Genomic DNA, 20,288 nt, shown 5'->3' on the forward strand with positions numbered 1-20,288 from the left:
AGGTAAGTTTTACTTAGATGAAGTTAAATGCTATATTCTTATTAAAATATGTTCCATTTTAGATTTTGTCCAGGTTGCCAGAAACTTGTTTTCCTTGCAGTTGGATGAAGTAAATGTTGGTGCACATGAAATTTCCAACATATTAGATTCACAGGTAGAGAATGCCCTGTAAAATTGTCTTGATTGCACTTAAATCATAAATCTTGAATGTTATGTGTCGTATATATTGACTTTTTTCATCTTTTTACTTTTCAAAAAATAAATTATATAAGTAATACATACTTCTTGGATAAATATATAAAATATAGATAATTTACAATCAAAAGTAAAGTTTTATCTTGATCTCTTCTATCCTCCTTTTTCACTGTTCCCTCCTGCTACTCCCATATTTAAATTTACCACAGAAAAGTACCCAGATCATAAGTGAAATTTTACAGTCTGAACCATCCTCGTATAATCAGCATCCACATCAAGAAGTCAATGTTAAAGAAACTACCAGGACACTGATGCTCTCTTACCCCCGTGTTCCTTTCTTTCCTTTTTCTTTTCTTTTTTTTTTTTTTGTCTCTTTAGGGCCGTTCCTGTGGCATATGGAGATTACCAAGCTAAGGGTTGAATCAGAACTATAGGTGCCAGCCTACACCACAGCCGCAGCAATGCCAGATCCAAGCTGCATCTGCAACCTATGCCGCAGCTCAGGGCAACGCCGGATCCTTAACCCACTGAGCAAGGGCAGGGATTGAACCTGCATCCTCATGGATACTAGGCAGATTTGTTTCCGCCGAGCCGCCACAGTGGGAACTCCCCATGTTCCTTTCTAATTGCTTGTGCTCTTAGGTTTTCTAGGTAGACATTTGAAATTAATTACGCTTTTCTCTCTTTCACACTTTTTATTTTCTCTGAATACTCTTGAATAGGAGCTACAAAAATGAGCAATAAATTAATTTCCATGATATTTGAGCCACTTTACATTTTTAGTTTTGTAAAAGAAGTTAGCATTATCTTAATGAATAATTTTAGAGTTGACCCTGTAACAACACAGGTTTGAACTACACGTATCCACTTATACATGGATTTTTTTCAGTAACATGTACTGTAGCACTTACTGCATGACCTAAGTTTGGTTAAATCCTTGGGTGCAAATCTGTGGATATGGAGGGCCTACTGTAAAGTCATACTCAGATTTTTCCACTTAGTGGAGGCTTGGTGTCCGTTACCCCTTGCATTATTCACGGGTCAGCTATATACCCTTCCAGTTCTCCTGAAATCATTTAAATAATAGAAACTGTATCTGTTCCTTGAAGATTTGGAAGTGTTTCATATGCCAAGTGATTTGTGCCTGTATCTTTCAAGAGAGGAGCCATTTCCTACTAATTTTAATGCCTTATATGGTTGTTCTATTCAATTTTTTGCCCTTTTCTTGAATAATTTTGTTAACGTACATCTTCCTATAAAAATTTTCCTTTTATCAAGATATTAGAATTTATCAGATATTAACATGGGATTTTTTTAGGTTTTTAATCTTTATCTTTGATGATATTGCTTTTTATTTTATAGATATACTGAACAATTTTTACAAAGTAATCATACCCATTAGTTTTTATAGGCCATATTTTAATAGTAACTCAACAGAGTATGTTTCCATTGTACATACTTCTTTGAGCCTTATTTTAAATTGTTTTAAATTTTTTTTTAAGTTATGTAGTTTGTTCCCTTTTGCTAATTTCCAGTTTAATTATACTAAGATTAAAAACATATTCTATATGGTATTGGTCCTTTGACCATACACCTAGCATAGAGTCAATTTTATGAAATGTTTCCCATCTTGTGAAAAGCATGTATATTCTGCACTTGTTGGGTGCAGTGCTCTCTATATGTTATTTGGGCTAAGGTTGTTAATCATGTGGTTCAGATTTTCTTTTTTCTTTTTCTTTTCTTTTCTTTTTCTTTTTTTTTTTTTTTTTTTTTTTTTTTGCCTTTTCTAGGCCAGTCCCACGGCATATGGAGATTCCCAGGCTAGGGGCCTAATCGGATCTGTAGCTGCTGGCCTATGCCAGAGCCACAGCAACCTGGGATCCGAGCCACGTGTGCAACCTACACCACAGCTCACAGTAACACAGGATCCTTAACCCACTGAGCAAGGCCAAGGATCAAACCTGCATCCTCACGGATTCCAGTCAGATTTGTTTCCACAGAGCCACAATAGGAACTCCGGTTCAAATTTTCTACTTCCTTTTTAAAAATATTTTCTATTTCCTTACCCATTTTTTGGTCCTCTTTATTGTATTGTCTGTTGCAGAGAAAGAAATGTTTTAAAATCTCCTCCGTTTAGTTCTGCTAATTTTCACTTTACATGTCATAAGGCTGTGTTATAAGGTGTATACAATTTTAGTATTATTGTATTCTGACAGGTTTTGAATCTCTTCATCTCTAGAATGTTTCTTGCCTTGGAGTTCTCCTGTAGCATAATGGGTTAAGGATCCAGTGGTGTCACTGCAGAGACTTGGGTCACTGCTGTGGCTCAGGTTTCATCCCCTGGCTGGGGAACTTCCACATGCCACAGGATATAGCCAAAAAAAAAAAAAAAAAGACCCAGGAGTTCCCAGGTTGCAGACGCGGCTCGGATCCTGCATTGCTGTGGCTCTGGCATAGGCCGGCAGCTATAGCTCCAATTAGACCCCTGGCCTGGGAACCTCCATATGCCGCGGGAGCGGCCCAAGAAATGGCAAAAAGACAAGAAAAAAAAAAAAAAAAAAAACCCAAAAAACCAAGCCAAGAGAATATTTCTTGCTTTACAATTAACTTGGCTAATTGTGTAGCTATACCACCTTTCTTTTGGTTGGTGGTTTGGCTTGGTTTTCAATTATATAAATAAAGTGTTTCAAGTTATACTTAAGGTACAGTTAAGGTATTAGTTTCAGGTGTACAACAGAGAATGATATTTTTATATATTATGAAATGATCAAAATAAAACCACTTACCGTCTATTACCATCCAGGGTTGTTAACAATATTATTGACTATGTTCCCTATATATTCATTACATCCCTATGACATTTATTTTATAGCTAGAAGTTTGTACCTCTTAATCTCCTTCACCTATTTTTCATCCACCTCCGCCTACCTCCCCTCTAACAACCACTTGCTTGTTCTATGTATCTGTGAATCTGTTTTTGTTATGTTTTGTTCACTTTGTCTTATTTCTTAGGTTCCACGTGTAAATAAGATCATATGGTATTTGTTTTTTTCTGAGTTATTTCACTTAGCATAATATCCTTCAAGTCTATCCATGTTATGACAAATGGAAAGATTCGTTCTTTTTTATGGCTAAGGAGTATTATATATGTATATATACACATGCCACATCTTTATTTATTCCTCTATCGATGGACATTTCAGTTGCTTCCATGTCTTGGCTGTTGTAAATGTTGCTGCGACAAAATAGGGGTACATCTATCTTTTTGAATTAGTGTTTTATTTTTCTTCAGATGAATACCCATAAGTGGAGTGGATGATCTTATGGTAGTTTTCTTTTTAGTTTTTTGAGGAACCTCCATTACTGTTTTCCAAATGGCTGCAACCAGCAGTGCGTGAGGGTTCCTTTTCTCCACATCCTCCCCAACACTTGTTGTTTGTTGTCTTTTTGATAATAACCATTGTGATAGATGTGAAGTGGTATCTCATTATAGTTTTCATATGCATTTCCCTAATGTTTAGTGATATTGAACACCTTTCCATGGTCCAATTGGCCCTCTGTATATATTCTTTGGAAAATATCTATTCAGATCCTCTTCCATTTTTTTTTTTGTCTTTTTACTATTTCTTGGGGCGCCCCTGTGGCATATGGAGGTTCCCAGGCTAGGGATCTAATCGGAGCTATAGCCACCAGCCTACACCATAGCCACAATGCGCGATCCGAGCCACGTCTGCAACCTACACCACAGCTCACGGCAATGCCGGATCCTTAACCCACTGAGCGAGGCCAGGGATCGAACCTACAACTTCATGGTTCCTAGTCAGATTTGTTAACCACTGCGCCACGACGGGAACTCCCCTCTTCCCTTTTTTTATCAATGAATTTTATTACATTTATATTTATACAACAATCATCACAACCCAATTGTATAGCATTTCCATCCCAAACCTCCAGCTCATCCCCTTAACCCCCAACCTGTCTCCTTTGGAAACCATAAGTTTTTTAAAGTCTGTGAGTCAGTATCTGTTCTGCAAAGAAGTTCATTGTGTCCTTTTTTTAGATTCCACATGTAAGTGATAGCATATGATGTTGGTGTCTCACTGTCTGACTAAAGTCACTTAACGTGACAATTTCTATGTCCATCCATGTTCCTGCAAATGCCGTTATTTCTTTCCTTTTAATGGCTGAATAATATTCCTTTGTCTATATGTACCACATCTTTATCCACTCCACTGTCAATGGACATTTAGGTTGTTTCCATATCTTGACTATTGTATATAGTGCTGCAGTGAACATTGGAGTACATGTATTTTTTGAGTCATGGTTTTCTCTGGGTAGATGCCAAGGAGTGGGATTGCTGGTTCAAATGGTAATTCTATTTTTAGTTTTCTGAGAAATCTCCATACTGTTTTCTCCAGTGGTTGCACCAATTTACATTCCTACCAATAGTGTAATAGGGTTCTCTTTTCTCCACACCCTCTCCAAATTACTCTTTGTAGACTTTTGATTACGAACATTCTGGCCAGTGTAAGGTGGTACCTCATCGTAGTTTTGATTTGCGTTTCTCTAATAATGAGTGATGTTGAGCATCTTTTCGTGTGTTTTTTTGGCCATCTATATGTCTTCTTTGGAAAATTTTCTGTTTAGATCTTCTGCCCATTTTTTGATAGAGTTTGTTTTTTTGGTATTGAGCTACAAAAGGTGTTTATAAATTTTAGAGATTAATCCCTTGTCAGTCTCTTCATTTGCAAATATTTTCTCCCATTCTATGGGTTGTCTTTTCGCTTTGTATAGGGTTTCCTTTGCTGTGCTTTAAATTTAATTACATCCCATTTGTTTATTTTTGTTTTTCTTGTCATTACTCTAAGAGGTGGATCTGAGAAGATTTTGCTGTGGTTTAGTTGGTCAGTCTTTGGCCTATGTTTTCCTCTAAGAGTTTTATAGTATCTTATCTGATATTTAGGTCTTTAATCCATTTTGAGTTTATTTTTGTGTATGGTGTTAGGAAGTGTTCTAATTTCATTCTTTTACATGTAGCTATCCAGTTTTCTCAGCACCAGTTATTGAACAGCCTGTCTTTTCTCTATTGTATTTTCTTGCCTCCTTTATTATAGATAGGTTGATGGTAGGTGCATGGATTTAATTCTGGGCTTTCTATCCTGTTCCACTGATCTATATTTCTGTCTTTGTGCCAGTACCATCTGGTTTTGATGACTGTAGCTTTGTAGTATAGTCTGAAGTCAGGGAGCCTGATTCCTCCAGCTTCATTTTTCTTTCTCAGGATGGCTTTGGCTATTTTGGGTCTTTTGTGCTTCCAAACAAACTTTAAAATATTTTGTTCTAGATCTATGAAAAATGTCCTTGATAGGGATTTCATTGAGTTTGTAGATTGCCTTGGGTAGTATGGTCATTTTGATCATATTAAAGGCATAGTATGTCTTTCCATCTATTTGTGTCATATTTTATTTCTTTCACCAGTGTCTTATAGTTTTCAGGGTACAGGTCTTTTGTCTCTTTAGGTAGGTCTACTCCTAAGTGTTTTATTCTTTTTGATGCAATGGTAAATGGGATTGTTTCCCTAATATCTATTTCTGATCATTCGTTATTAGTATATAGAAATGCAGTTGATTTACGTGTCTTAATTTTGTATCCTACAACTTTGCCAAATTCATTGATGAGCTCTAACAGTTTTCTTGCAGTGTCTTTATGATTTTCTAGGTATAGTATCATGTCATCTGCAAATAGTGATAGTTTTACTTCTTCCTTTCCAGTTTGGATTCCTTTTATTTTTTTTATTCTCTGATTGCCATGGCTAGGACTTCCCAAACTAGGACTTCCAAGATGAAATAGAAAAGATGAATGGACCAATCACAAGTACTGAAATTGAAACTGTGATTTAAAAACTTCCAACAAACAAAAGTCCAGGACCAGATGGCTTCACAGGTGAATTCTATCAAATATTTAGAGATGAGCTAACACCTGTCCTTCTGAAACTATTCCAAAAAATTGCAGCGGAAGGAACACTCCCAAACTCATTCAATGAGACCACCATCACCCTGATACCAAAACTAGGCAAAGATACCACAAAAAAAGAAAATTATAGTCCAATATCACTGATAAACATAGATGCAAAAATCCTCAACAAAATACTAGCAAACCACATCCAACAATACATTAAAAGGGTGGTACATCAAGATCAAGTGGGATTTATCCCAAGGATGCAAGGATTCTTCAATATCTTCAATCAGTGTGATATATCACATTAACAAACTGAAGAATAAAAACCATGTGATCTTCTCAATAGATACAGAAAAAGCTTTTGACAAAATCCAACAACCATTTCTGGTAAAAACCCTTCAGAAAGTGGGCATAGAGGGAATCTACCTCAACATAATAAAGGCCATATATGACAAACTACAGCTAATATCATTCTCAATGGTGAAAAGCTGAAAGAATTCCCGCTGAGATTAGGAATAAGACAAGGATGTCTGCTCTTGCCCATTTTCACTTGGGCTTTTTGTTCTTTGATAATGAGTTCTATGAGTTCTTTTTATATTTTGGATATCAACCCCTTATTGAATATATCATTTGCAAATCACTTCTCTCATTCCATAAGTTGCCTTTTTGTTTTGTTGGTGGTTTCATTTGCTGTGCAAAAACTTTTTAGTTTGATGTAGTCCCATTTTTTATTTGTTTAAGATTTTTATGTTTCTATTATAGTTACTATATTATAGTTATTATATACACATACATTCTTTTTCTCACATTATCCTCCATCATGTTCCATCACAAGTGACTAGATATAGTTCCCTGTGCTACACAGCAGGATCTCATTGCCTATCCACTCCAGATAAAATAGTTTGTATCTACTAGCCCCAAACGCCCAGTCCATCCCACTTCTTCCCCACCCCGTCCTTGGCAACCACATGTCTGTTCTCCATTTTTTTATTTTTGCTTTTGTTGCCCTTGCTTGAGGAAACACCCCCCAAAATATTTTATTTATTTATTTTTATTTTGTTTATATATATATTTTTTTATTTTCCCACTGTACAGCAAGGGGGTCAGGTTATCCTTACATGTATACATTACAATTACATTTTTCCCCCACCCTTTTTTCTGTTGCAACATGAGTATCTAGACAGAGTTCTCAATGCTATTCAGCAGGATCTCCTTGTAAATCTATTCTAAGTTGTATCTGATAAGCCCAAGCTCCCGATCCCTCCCACTCCCTCCCCCTCCCATCAGGCAGCCACAAGTCTTTTCTCCAAGTCCATGATTTTCTTTTCTGAGGAGATGTTCATTTGTGCTGGATATTAGATTCCAGTTATAAGTGATATCATATGGTATTTGTCTTTGTCTTTCTGGCTCATTTCACTCAGGATGAGATTCTCTAGTTCCATCCATGTTGCTGCAAATGGCATTGTGTCATTCTTTTTTATGGCTGAGTAGTATTCCATTGTGTATATATACCACATCTTCCGAATCCAATCATCTGTCGATGGACATTTGGATTGTTTCCATGTCCTGGCTATTGTGAATAGTGCTGCAATGAACATGCGGGTTCATGTGTCTCTTTTAAGTAGAGTTTTGTCCGGATAGATGCCCAAGAGTGGGATTGCAGGGTCATATGGAAGTTCTTTGTATAGATTTCTAAGGTATCTCCAAACTGTTCTCCATAGTGGCTGTACCAGTTTACATTCCCACCAACAGTGCAGGAGGGTTCCCTTTTCTCCACAGCCCCTCCAGCACTTGTTATTTGTGGATTTATTAATGATGGCCATTCTGACTGGTGTGAGGTGGTATCTCATGGTAGTTTTGATTTGCATTTCTCGTATAATCAGCGATGTTGAGCATTTTTTCATGTGTTTTTTGGCCATCTGTATATCTTCTTTGGAGAAATGTCTATTCAGGTCTTTTGCCCATTTTTCCATTGATTGATTGGTTTTTTTGCTGTTGGGTTGTATAAGTTGTTTATATATTCTAGAGATTAAGCCCTTGTCAGTTGCATCATTTGAAACTATTTTCTCCCATTCTGTAAGTTGTCTTTTTGTTTTCTTTTGGGTTTCCTTTGCTGTGCAAAAGCTTTTCAATTTGATTAGGTCCCATGGGTTTATTTTTGCTCTAATTTCTATTGCTTTGGGAGACTGACCTGAGAAAATATTCATGATGTTGATGTCAGAGAGTGTTTTGCCTATGTTTTCTTCTAGGAGTTTGATGGTGTCCTGTCGTATATTTAAGTCTTTCAGCCATTTGGAGTTTATTTTTGTGCATGGTGTGAGGGTGTGTTCTAGTTTCATTGCTTTGCATGCAGCCGTCCAGGTTTCCCAGCAATGCTTGCTGAATAGACTTTCTTTTTCCCATTTTATGTTCTTGCCTCCCTTGTCAAAGATTAATTGACCATAGGTGTCAGGATTTATTTCCGGATTCTCTATTCTGTTCCATTGGTCTGTCTGTCTGTTTTGATACCAGTACCACACTGTTTTGATGACTGTGGCTTTGTAGTATTTCTTGAAGTCTGGGAGAGTTATGCCTCCTGCTTGGTTTTTGTTTCTCAGTATTGCTTTGGCGATTCTGGGTCTTTTGTGGTTCCATATAAATGTTTGGATTGTTTGTTCTAGTTCTGTGAAAAATGTCATGGGTAATTTGATAGGGATTGCATTGAATCTGTAGATTGCTTTGGGTAGTATGGCCATTTTTACAATATTGATTTTCCCAATCCAGGAACATGGAATATCTTTCCATTTCTTTACATCTTCTTTGATTTCTTTGATTAAAGTTTTATAGTTCTCAGCATATAGGTCCTTTACCTCCTTGGTCAGGTGTATTCCGAGGTATTTGATTTTGTGAGGTGCAATTTTAAAAGGTATCGTATTTCCCAAAAATATTCTAAGGCTGATGTCAGAGATCGCACTGCCATTGTTTTCTTCTAGGAGTTTTATAGTCTTAAATTCACTTTGTGTTTCTTTTTATATATGGTATAATAAAGTCCAGTTTATCATTTTGCATATAACTGTCCAATTTTCTGAATATCATTTATCAAAGAGACTGTCATTTCCCCATTATATATTCTTGTCTCTTATGTTGTAGATTAATTGACTATGTGGGTTTATTTCTGGGCTCTTGATTCTGTTCCAGTGATCTATGTCTCTGTTTTTGTGCTGGTACCATACTTTCATTACTATGGTGTATTTTTTGTGTATCCATTGAAGGTTTTTGATTTGTGGTTACTATGAAGTTTTTATATATCAACTGTATGTATACCCATCTATTTTAAGCTGATAGTCACTTAAATTTGAAGGCATTCTGAAAGTACTACATTTTTACTCTCCCTGCCCTCTCGTTTTAACATTTTTGATGTTATGTTTTACACCTTATTATTTTCTGAATCCCTTAACTAATTACTGTAAAGCTATAGTTGATTGTACTGCTTTTGTCTTTTAACCTTCATACCAGTTTTTAAGTGGCTGATCCTTTACTATATATTTGCCTTTACCAGTGGGAATTTTTCCTTCTAAGTTTGTCTTATTTCTAGTTGTGACTTTTTCTTTTCTACTTAAAGAATACCCTTAAAATTTCTTGTCAGGCTGATTTAATGGCAGTGAACTCCTTTATGTTTGTCTGGGAAACTCTTTATCTCTCTTTCAATTCTAAATGATAACTTTGGCAAATAGGGTATTCTAGGTTATATGGTTTTTGTTTTGTTTTGTTTTGTTTTGTTTTCTTCTCTCAGCACTTTAAATATATTATGCTGCTCCCTCTGGCCTGTAAATTTTCTATTGAAAAAAATCAGTTGATTGTCTCATGGGGTTTCCCTTATATGCAATTAGTTATTTTTCTCCTGCTGCCTGTTTAACTTTTGCCATTTAAATTATAATATATCTTGGTGAGAGTCTCTTTGGGTTTATCTTGTTTAGGATATTGTGCTTCCTGTACCTGGATGTCTGTTTTCTTTTCCTGGTTGGAAAAGCATTTATTTCATTTTTTTATCTTCTTATAGAAGCTTTTATTTCTTCGCATAAGTCTTTGGATTTCTCTTTTCTTCTTCTGAGACTCCTATAATGTAAATGTGGTACTCTTGATGTTGCCCTCAAGATCTCTTAAACTCTCTTCATTTTTTTTTCTTATTTTTGCCATTTAGATTGGGTGTTTTCCTCTATTCTATCTTCCAGGTTACTTATCTGTTCTTCAATATCATCTAATCTGACATTGTCTCTACTATATTCCCTTTATTGTTTTCTTCAGCTCTGATTGGTTCTTATATTTTCTAAGTCTTTGTTGAGGTTCTTACTGTGTTCCTCCATTCTTCTCCTGAGTTTGGTTAAGTATCCTTACTTGTGGCCATTTCCTTGAACTCTTTATCAGGTAAAATCCTTATCTCCATTTCATTAAGATTTTTATCTGGGGTTTCATTTTGTTCTTTCATTTGAATCATATTCCTCTGTCTCCTCATTTTGTTTGGCTTTTGCGTTTTGTTTCCATAAATTAGGCCAAACAGTTTTGTTTCCATAATATAGGCAAAACAGCTATCTCTTATGGTCTTCTGAATGCACATGCACTGAATTTATATCTTTTGAATGGCATAAAATACATTTTATGTATTTTTTTCCTAATACAAACCTTATTGATCTTTTGTTAGATTTACTTCTAGCTACCATATACTTTATTTGCCATTATAATAACTAGTGAATTTTTTGTAAGGCTTTAATTTTTTTTTTTTTTTAGAGCCATTTCAAGTTCATAGCAAAATTAAGAGGAAAGTGCAGAAATTTCCTCCACTGGAGGATTGTTAGAATTGATGAACCTACACTGACACATCATCATCACCCAAAGTTCATAATTTACATTATGGTTCACTCTTGGCGTTATGCATTCTTTGAGGTTTGGACAAATGTATAATAACATGCATCAATAAATATGGTATCATACAGAGTATTCTTATTACACAAAAAATTCTCCGTACACTGCCTGGGACCTCTCTGTAACCTCACTCCCCACCCATGGCAACCACTGATCCTTTTATTATCTCCATAGTTTGGCCCTTTCCAGAATGTTATATTCCTAGCAATCATACAGTATGTAGCCTTTTTAGATTGGCTTGGTTTCTCTATGTCTTTTTATTTCTTTTTAGCACAGATTAATATCATTATCTGGATGTTTATCCATTTATCTACTGAAGAACATCTTGGTTGCTTCATGTTTTGGTAATTATTGAATAAAACTGCTATAAATGTCCATGTGCAAGTTTTTGTGTGGACATAAATTTTCAACTCTTTGGATAAATACCAGTAACTCAGTTGGTGGACTATATGGTAAGAGGTTGTTTAATTTTGTAAGAAACTTCCAAACTGTCTTTGAAAATGGCTGTACTAATTTGCATTCCCACCAGCAATGAAAGTTCCCAAAGACCTAGTTGTTTGGAGCTCTCCTGGTTCTCCCAGAATTGAAGCACTGATCTAGCAGAACTAAGTCTGTAGCTTTTGGAGTAGGAAAACTCACGCTGTAAGAGCATGGTTTTCCTTCCACTGATTCAGTTTTTATGTATTTATCTATCTAATGTTGACAGGAGAGCATTGTTATCTAATTGCCAACCAGTTTTAAAAGCTACCATACCCATATTTGATGAGGAAAAGCAAGTCATTGGGTGGCCTACAACATCAAAGGGAATTTAGAGTACTTTGTATGAGCAAGCAAAGTTTTCTTAGCAGCTGTAAAGAAATAATCATGCTCTAAATTAGTAATTTACTTCTTTTGTACCAATATTATTTTATGGCAGGTAAGAATGTATTCAATCTGTGGCATTTTGATAGCAAAAGCAGAGTGACAGTGGTAATCATGCAAGGTCTACATGCCAATAATTTCCTGTTTGTGGTTTCATATCATATATTGTGCAAGAGGCATTATATCAGTTTACAAGAATTCTTTTGTTGTATTTCTGCTTGTCAGCACACAGAAAAATCCCCATAAAATGTTGGCTTTTTTTTTTTTCACCTGAATCCACAAATCCATAAAAAGCATATGTTTTACTTCATCATACTCACATACATAACTGCAACAAATGTCTCAAAACATTACATACGTTGTCTACATCATCGTATATTTAATATTTAGTTCTATTTAATTAAATATTTGGTCTTATAATTTACTAATGAATCATGCAGCAGTTTGAAAAATACTCTAAAAATCACTACTTGTCAAGCAGCTCACCAGAAACAAGTTAAAAATATTTTACAGTATAATACCCAATTTTTTTGAGTTTAAATAACATTATAGTGCTCATCTAAAGTAGTATGTCCACTGATCTGAGATCAGGATACTGACAGACTGTGAAGGTGGGGAAATTACACTCTGATCACCCCCTCAACCATCTCATCTTAAACAACAGAGGCAGATTTTATAATCCATCTGTTAAGGATTCTTGTTTTATACTCATATGTTTCCTTTTTTTGACTTGTATTTTCCTCAATTTATCTTTTAAAAATAAAATTTTTACTGAAGCGTAATGGACATACAGTAAAGTACAAAAATCTAAAGTGTACAATTGCATGAATTTATATTAGTATCTCGTGTAATCACCACTCAAAAGGCTCCTTCGTGCCAACTTCCCAGCCTGCCACCACTCCCACTTATACAGTGCAGCCACTATTCTGACTCATATCAGCATAGCTTACTTTTGCCTATTTTTGCTCTTTATAATAAATAGGATCATGCAGCGTGTACTCCTTTGTAACTAGCTTCATTTGCTAATCATTTTGTTTGACTCATAATATTTCTTGAGATGTTATCTTTTTTAAAGGAAGAGTTTGTGAGTCAGTCCTATTTTTGTTTGGTTGATGAAAAACTTTTGGTTGGTGTAATATGACATTTAGAACCAAAAATATAATTATCTGGCTGTGTTTCTAATCATCATTGCTATATTAAAAAATTCACATAGTGCTACACCTGCTGCTGGCATAAGATTATTCTCAAAAAAGGCAAGGTTTAAGCCTACATTTAGCAGTACTCTAAACTTAGCATCAGCAGACTATAGTTGATGTTAATATGATAGATTTATCACACTAATCAAATGTCATAAATGGATCTTAAAAATCACAGAGAGAACACTATAAATGTCTCAATGTTGAATTTTCGCAATTAGGGTTCTTGCTAAATCAATTAAGTGGACTGTATTTTAACAAGTGAAATAGAATAGAATGGAAAATATCAGTGTGAACCGTATATGATAAAAGTGAGTAATGTTGTTGGGTTGTGATATAAATTGTATTTCTCACTATGTGTAGCAGTAAATACTTTATAGCCAACTTCACTATATACTCATCTGTAAAATATTAGCTGTATATTGAACAACTATAGTGTGTGTGGCATTATGTTAGGTGCTCCAGCACATGTTATTTAGATAAATAAAACAGTCGAGGCTGTCCCTTAAAGAATTTAGGGTATAGTATAAGGATATTCACATATATAAATAATTAAAGTTTAAAAATGCATTGTGATAAGGCCAAAGTAGTAATAGAGCTTAGAACATTCAGAGAAGATTCCAAACAGAGTTGGCATTTGAGTGAGTTTTGAATGATAAATACAATTTTATTTGCTCAAAGAGGTGACTGGAGCTTGATAAGCATATTAGCATGAAAAAAAAATGTATATAATGGGATAGTAGCCAGAGAGTAATCTACTTTTTAAAAAGATAATTGGGTACATGCAGGTCAGTGAAGGAAGTTAGGTCTGGAAGAGTAAATATTAGACATTTGTATTTGTATTTAAGTGGGAATTTTTTTTTTTTTTTTTTTGTCTTTTGTCTTTTTTGTTGTTGCTGTTGCTATTTCTTGGGCCGCTCCCGCGGCATATGGAGGTTCCCAGGCTAGGGGTTGAATCGGAGCTGTAGCCACCAGCCTACGCCAGAGCCACAGCAACGCAGGATCCGAGCCACGTCTGCAACCTACACCACAGCTCACGGCAACGCCAGATTGTTAACCCACTGAGCAAGGGCAAGGATCGAACCCGCAACCTCATGGTTCCTAGTCGAATTCGTTAACCACTGTGCCACGACGGGAACTCCTTAAGTGGGAATTGTGACATGAACAATGTGATGTTTTAGAAATAGTAAATTTATAGTAGTGTTGGTTGTATTGGAAGGGATTAATCTGGTGGTTGGTAATCTAGACAGAGGACAAAGGAAAGAATCCAAATATGGAATAATAACAGCTAAACTATGGTGAAGGTGAGTATATAAAAGAATGGAGAAACAGATCCAAGGTATTTACCTAAACAGCAAGAGCGTCATCAGTGAGGTTTGCATTTCTGTATAAGAACCAAGGGAGAATGAATTAAAGATAACTCCTAAGTTTTTATTTGGATGATTAATGGCATGTTGGTACTGTTATTAGAAAGAGGGAATAAGAAGAGAAAGCTAGTGAAGATGATGGGTTGTGTTTTAGAAAGAGTAAGTTCAAGATGCTGACAGGTATAAATAACCAAAAGGCAATTGGGGAGTTCCCATCGTGGCTTAGTGGTTGATGAACCGACTAGGAACCATGAGGTTGCGGGTTCGATCCCTGGCCTTGTTCAGTGGGTTAAGAATCCGGTGTCACCGTGAGCTGTGGTATAGGTCGCAGACGCAGCTTGGCTGTGGCGTAGGCTGCTGGCTACAGCTCTGATTAGACCCCTAGCCTGGGAACCCTCATATGCTGTGGGTGCAGCCCTAGAAAAGACAGAAAGGGGGGGCAATTGGAAATAAGGAACTGGGTACCAGGAAAGGGATTTGGGAATGATCTGGAGGGTGATAGTTATGGTAGCATGGCAGTGAATGTTATCACTCAGAGAGAGCTTGTAGAGAAGGTGTTGGAAAGGGATAAACTTTGGGGAACCTCTGCTTACCCATTTAAATAGTAGAAATTAAATTAAGTCATTAGAAACAGCCTAAATATTCCAAGGTAGATGAGACACTGCAATATCAAAAACCTAGGGAAGAGAAAGTTGTTTTGTTCTGTTTAAGATGAATTGAGGTTGGAGATGCAGCCAGTGGAATAGCGACTATTCAAAATTGGCCCAGGTCAGATAACTTAAAAGGTATGATGGTGGAGCAACAGTGAAAGGAGAGTTGAGGTCAGACCCAGTCGGCTCAGTGCAGTGACTTTCTGCAGTATCTCTTGGCATCACCATAGGAGACTTCAGAAGGCAGAGTGGAAATGATTTACAATGTTATTTACCAGGTATTGCAGAGGTCAGGGGGCCTGAGGGTGGAAAATGATATCATGGGAGCCAGGCAGGAAAGGGATGTGAGAAGGTAAGGAGGATAAAATCCAAGAGCTAGAAGTAAATTAGAAAACTGGTATCTGTCTGGAATCACTGATATTAAACAGCAACAATTTATTTCCTTTGCTACTTGCTTAGTTGAAGCATATTTAGAAAATCACTTGGCCACAAAGAGGCTTCTCAAAGAATTTTCAAGTAATGTCTATGGCCAGTTGTCTGGCTGTAAGTTTTTGCTGCTTAGCCCTAAAATAGCAATAGAATTATAAAAAAAAAATTTAAGTCGTGATTTGTTCTGTGACTGTCCACTGTAGTGTTTTGCCTCCCAAATAGTACCATGGGTTCTTTTGTGCATGATTTACCCCCATTTTAAACTCAAAAGTTTACTACTACATCCCTAAAATCCCAATCCATAATTTATCTTAGTAAATTATTATATCTCTGTTACCTAGATTCTTATTTCAGCTGTTGAATTGTTTATTTTTATTTCTTAAGATAACAAGATAGAATAAGCCCAACTGAATGTTGGGTAGCAGTGTTTCCCAGAATGTGCTTTGCAGACATTAGTCCCGTGAGATGTTACAAGATAAATAAATCAAAGAGTGAGAGAGGCATAGTTGGTCAGAAAACTTGAGGAAAATAAGTGATTATGTTACCTTTTGGATGTTCACAATACTTATTACCATATCAAGGTTATTGGAAGCCCTGTGGGAAAGAAGGTTAACTTTTTCTAAATCCTACATTTCTCTAACTTACTGGATCACTATCACTATCACCACCACCCAGTTTTGCTTTTGTACAGAACTGATTAATATCCTTTGGAACACACTTTGGAAAATATTGTTATATTTGAACATGTCTTCAGAACTTATCAAAAACAGTATAAGAATGAATTCTATGAGTGTGTTTTAAGTAATTATGAAATAGAATAATAGAGAGATGAAGACTATGGTATGGACAATGGCCATAGATAGGCAAAAGTAGATGTCAGGATAAAAAGGAATTAATAATGTTTAGGAAAAATATTTTGGCCAAAACTTAAGTAGGAATGACGCCTACTTCTGTTATTCTAGGATTTGGAAAGCAGATATATGTTTGTCATACCCATTTCACCATGATTTTTTGTTAAACAGTTAATAAAAATCACAGACTCTATGGGAATCTTGGAATGGCCATTTGTTGGCTGTGATACATTAGACATTACTAACCTTTTGAGCCCAGTCCCTTATCTGTAAAATGAAGACAAGATTATAGTAAGCATTTGATATTGAATATACATAGTCCATAGCAATATAACTGCACAAACTTCTCAATAAATTGTTGATATCATTAACTATTTGTATTCTCTTTTCCTACTCTGCATTCACCTCTTATTCTGAAGGGTCCAGCTTTAAAGTTATACTCATATAACAATTGCTTTCTCTGCTCAGTCCTTTAAATTATATTTTTTCTATTTTTAGTTCTAACTTCCACATAGAAGATGGGTATAATTAGACTTGGATTTTTATCTCTGATAAGATTGCTATTATGTTTTACCTTGTAGTTAACTGTCAGAGATCAAGCTAGAAGTAAGAGAAATTGTCATCTCTGCTATTGTCATCTCTTTTTTGTTGTTGCCATTCACTTGTTCATGAATTATTAATATTATCTTCAAGGCATAGTTTCTGTGCAGCAACCTTTTTAAACCATTTTGGCTGTGACATTACATTTTTTTTTAGTTAAAACAAGACACCTAATCAATGAGTGTAATAAATTAATGGGTTGATGTCAACTATCTTGGTTGATAATGTCCAGTATTTTGTTAGCATTAAATACTATAGAGTGGATGACTTGAGGGAGTGTTTTTGTTGCTAACTCATAGTCTTTTTTAAAGTGAAGTATAGTTGAATTATAGTACTGTGTTAATGTCAGGTGTGCAACATAGTAATTCAGTATTTTTCCAGATTATATTCCATAGTAGCTTATTAAGAGAATCTGAGTATAATTCCCGTACTATATGGTATATCCTTGTTGCCTACCTATTTTATATATAGTAGTTTGTATCGGTTAATCCCATACCCCTAATTTGTCCCTCCCCCTTTCCTCTCCCCTTTGGTAACCATAAGTTTGTTTTCTATGTCTGTGAATCTGTTTCTCTTTTACATGTAGATTCATTTGTATTATTTTTTTGATTCTACGTATAAGTGATATCATACGGTGTTTGTCTTCTATTTGACTTATTTCACTAAGCATGATAGAGACTCTAAGTCCATCCATACTGCATTCCATTCGTTTTTGTTGCTGATTAATATTCCATTGTGTGTGCACACACATGTTTGTGTGTATATATATACATACATTCATATATATGTTACAAACACATATACTTCTAAATACAGCCTTGGTATTTGGACTTTTAAAGAAAGTTATATTGTTAAAATAAAAATCATAAAGATGACAACAGAGTATATGTACCTTATAATCATCTAAATTCTGTTGTAAGTAACAAAAATACAAGGTTAAATTTTAAAGAATTAAGTTATCCCAGATAATTTAATTTTTTTTAGGGCCACACCTGTGGCATATGGAAGTTCCTGGACTAGGGGTCAAATGAGAGCTGCAGCTGCCAACCTGCACTACAGCCACTGCAGCACCAGATCCAAGCTGTGTCTGTGACCTACACTGCAGCTCACAGCAGTGGCAGATCCTTTAAGGCACTGAGCATGACCAGTGATCAAACCCTCATCCTCATGGATTCTAGTTGGGTTCTTAACCTGCTGAGCCCAGTGAGAACTCCCTATCTGAGAATATTTTAATGTTCTCTTTTATCTAATGAAATGATTCCAAAGTTAAAAACAATCTTCTTATTGGAACGCAAAATCTTAAGACGCATCAAAAGTATTTTTATGTTAGTTCTCATAATTAGTATCTAATATATAACTTTTCTCTTGTATTTCAATATTGACAGCTTCCTCCCTGTGATTCCTTAGAAGCAGATGAAATGGAAAGACTTAAACATGAAAGAAATGATGCCTTGGAAGAAGTAAATATACTTAAGGTAATATCCAAATTAGCTTCCTTATATTTTCTTTACAAAAAAGAAAAGACAAAATTACCTTTTGTTGAATTCTGGAGTATTGGGGCTTAGTTTTATTTTTTAAGAAGATTAATATTAAAAAGCTTAGTATTGAGTATTAACATCAAGTGATTTGATATTTATTTCTTCAGCTGACCTTTAGAGAATTAATTTTTCAGTTCTACACACTTATTATTTATATTTCATAATTTCTAAGTGTCGATGTGATCAGTGGTTTTTAGTCATACCTTCTGATCTGACTACTTCTCGACCTTTTTTTTTTTTTTCTCACACTGATGGTAAGAATGGGGTGCCAACACAGATTAGATGAGGAGCCAACAAAGCAAACCATGAGAATTTTGGATCCTCAGATGTTCACTGGAAAAATACATTTTCTCCCTGTTCATGGGCATGCTTCAGGGACATCTTCTTTTGCCAGCATAGTTTGGAATTAAGGCAATATGATTTAAGGGAAATAAAAACACACAGTATATCCCAAATATACTTTAAGATTTCAGTTCTCTTTATATATTTTATTTCATATTTACTAGAGTATTATTTGTAATATATCCTAATTTTTGTAGAAAGCCATTATATATTTCAGATCTTCAAGAAAAACAACATAACTACTTGATTTACCGTTAGTTAACCATAGGAATATATTTTAAAACTATTTTAAATTATTTTCTTAAGTAAGTATAATTCTGTTATTTGTTTAATTATTATTAAAACCAAACCTTTACACGAAAAAAAGAATTTCATTGCTACCTCAGTTTTTAAATTCTGACCCCTAGAGGAAGCCATCATTTAACATAGCTTGTTTACCCTTTAAGAGATTTGGTCTGTGTAGCCAACCATATGTTTAAATACATGTGTATACATATATATTTTAACTTTGACAAAATTACTTCATTAATTACACACTTTTTTTTCTCTTTGTTAACATTATAGCTTGGGCTACTTTTCAGGTTAATATACTTATCTACCTAATTCTTTTTAACACTTCTATCAACAAAAGGTTCAGTTCTAGGTTGCTTAGTCAGTTCCTTATTGATGGATATTTGGCTATTTCCAGTTTTCCAGTATTAAAAACAATTCCATTATAAATATGTTTGGGCAATTGCCCAATTGTAAAAGTATGAATTGAATAAGTTTCTGAAAGCAGAATTGCTTCATCAAAGGATATGAACATATAAAATTTTATATCTTACTAAATTTCCTTTGAAAAGATATTACCAATTTATGTTCCCTCCAAATATATATAAGCATTTTATTACTAAAGGAAATATTTTATATGCTTCTTTTTGCATCTTTGAAACCAGTCTTTCCACAATTTTTGTATGACAATTGAGTCGAGATGAAAAATACAAATTTTGTTTTAAAAATAAATTGACAATGGTTTCTCATATTCTCTTTGAAAACATCAATAATATTGGTTACATTGGTAAGATAGCATTTTTATATAATTTACTGTGCATAAATCATTAAATCATGGCTCACCAGAACTTTCTGAGATTCGGTTCTTTTTCATTTCCTTAATATTTATCACTGTTAAATTTAGTGATGTATTTCAAGTTTTTGTTGAAATATCAGTAGCAGTTATTAGAATTTTAATTTAAAACTGTATCCATTTAACATTTAAACAAAGCTGTCCTGAGAAGCTATTCAGTAAATCAGTATTCACATTTAAAATTTACTAAATGTAACCGAACATATCCTAATATGACAAAACCTGAAATCACAGGTAAAATGTGGTCTATCTTTGATAATTTCCTTTCCCTGAAAACCT

The 20,288-nt window shown here is 34.8% G+C and overlaps 1 protein-coding gene and 1 long non-coding RNA gene across 11 annotated transcripts in view; one reads left to right on the forward strand and one right to left on the reverse strand.

The window, feature by feature from the left end:
- STXBP4 (syntaxin binding protein 4) overlaps positions 1-20,288 on the forward strand; it is a 201,527-nt gene that overhangs the window by 62,718 nt on the left and 118,521 nt on the right. For all 10 annotated transcript variants that reach the window (XR_014820421.1, XR_014820422.1, XM_021067245.2 and 7 more), the window contains 2 exons: positions 63-154; positions 18,392-18,481. Coding sequence is in view for 8 of the 10 variants with exons in the window: in XM_021067245.2 (XP_020922904.1) it covers positions 63-154; positions 18,392-18,481 (182 nt within the window). In the remaining 2 variants the exon portion in view is untranslated. The remainder of the gene's footprint in view (positions 1-62; positions 155-18,391; positions 18,482-20,288) is intronic.
- LOC146398168 (uncharacterized) overlaps positions 1-20,288 on the reverse strand; it is a 114,093-nt gene that overhangs the window by 55,279 nt on the left and 38,526 nt on the right. The gene's annotated exons all lie outside the window — the stretch shown is intronic.

This window comes from Sus scrofa, chromosome 12, assembly GCF_054392235.1.
Source record: "Sus scrofa isolate SSC_HxYL_T2T_F1_AM1 chromosome 12, Sscrofa_HxYL_maternal_Yorkshire_Landrace_v2.0, whole genome shotgun sequence".
In the NCBI taxonomy this organism is placed as follows: domain Eukaryota; kingdom Metazoa; phylum Chordata; class Mammalia; order Artiodactyla; family Suidae; genus Sus; species Sus scrofa.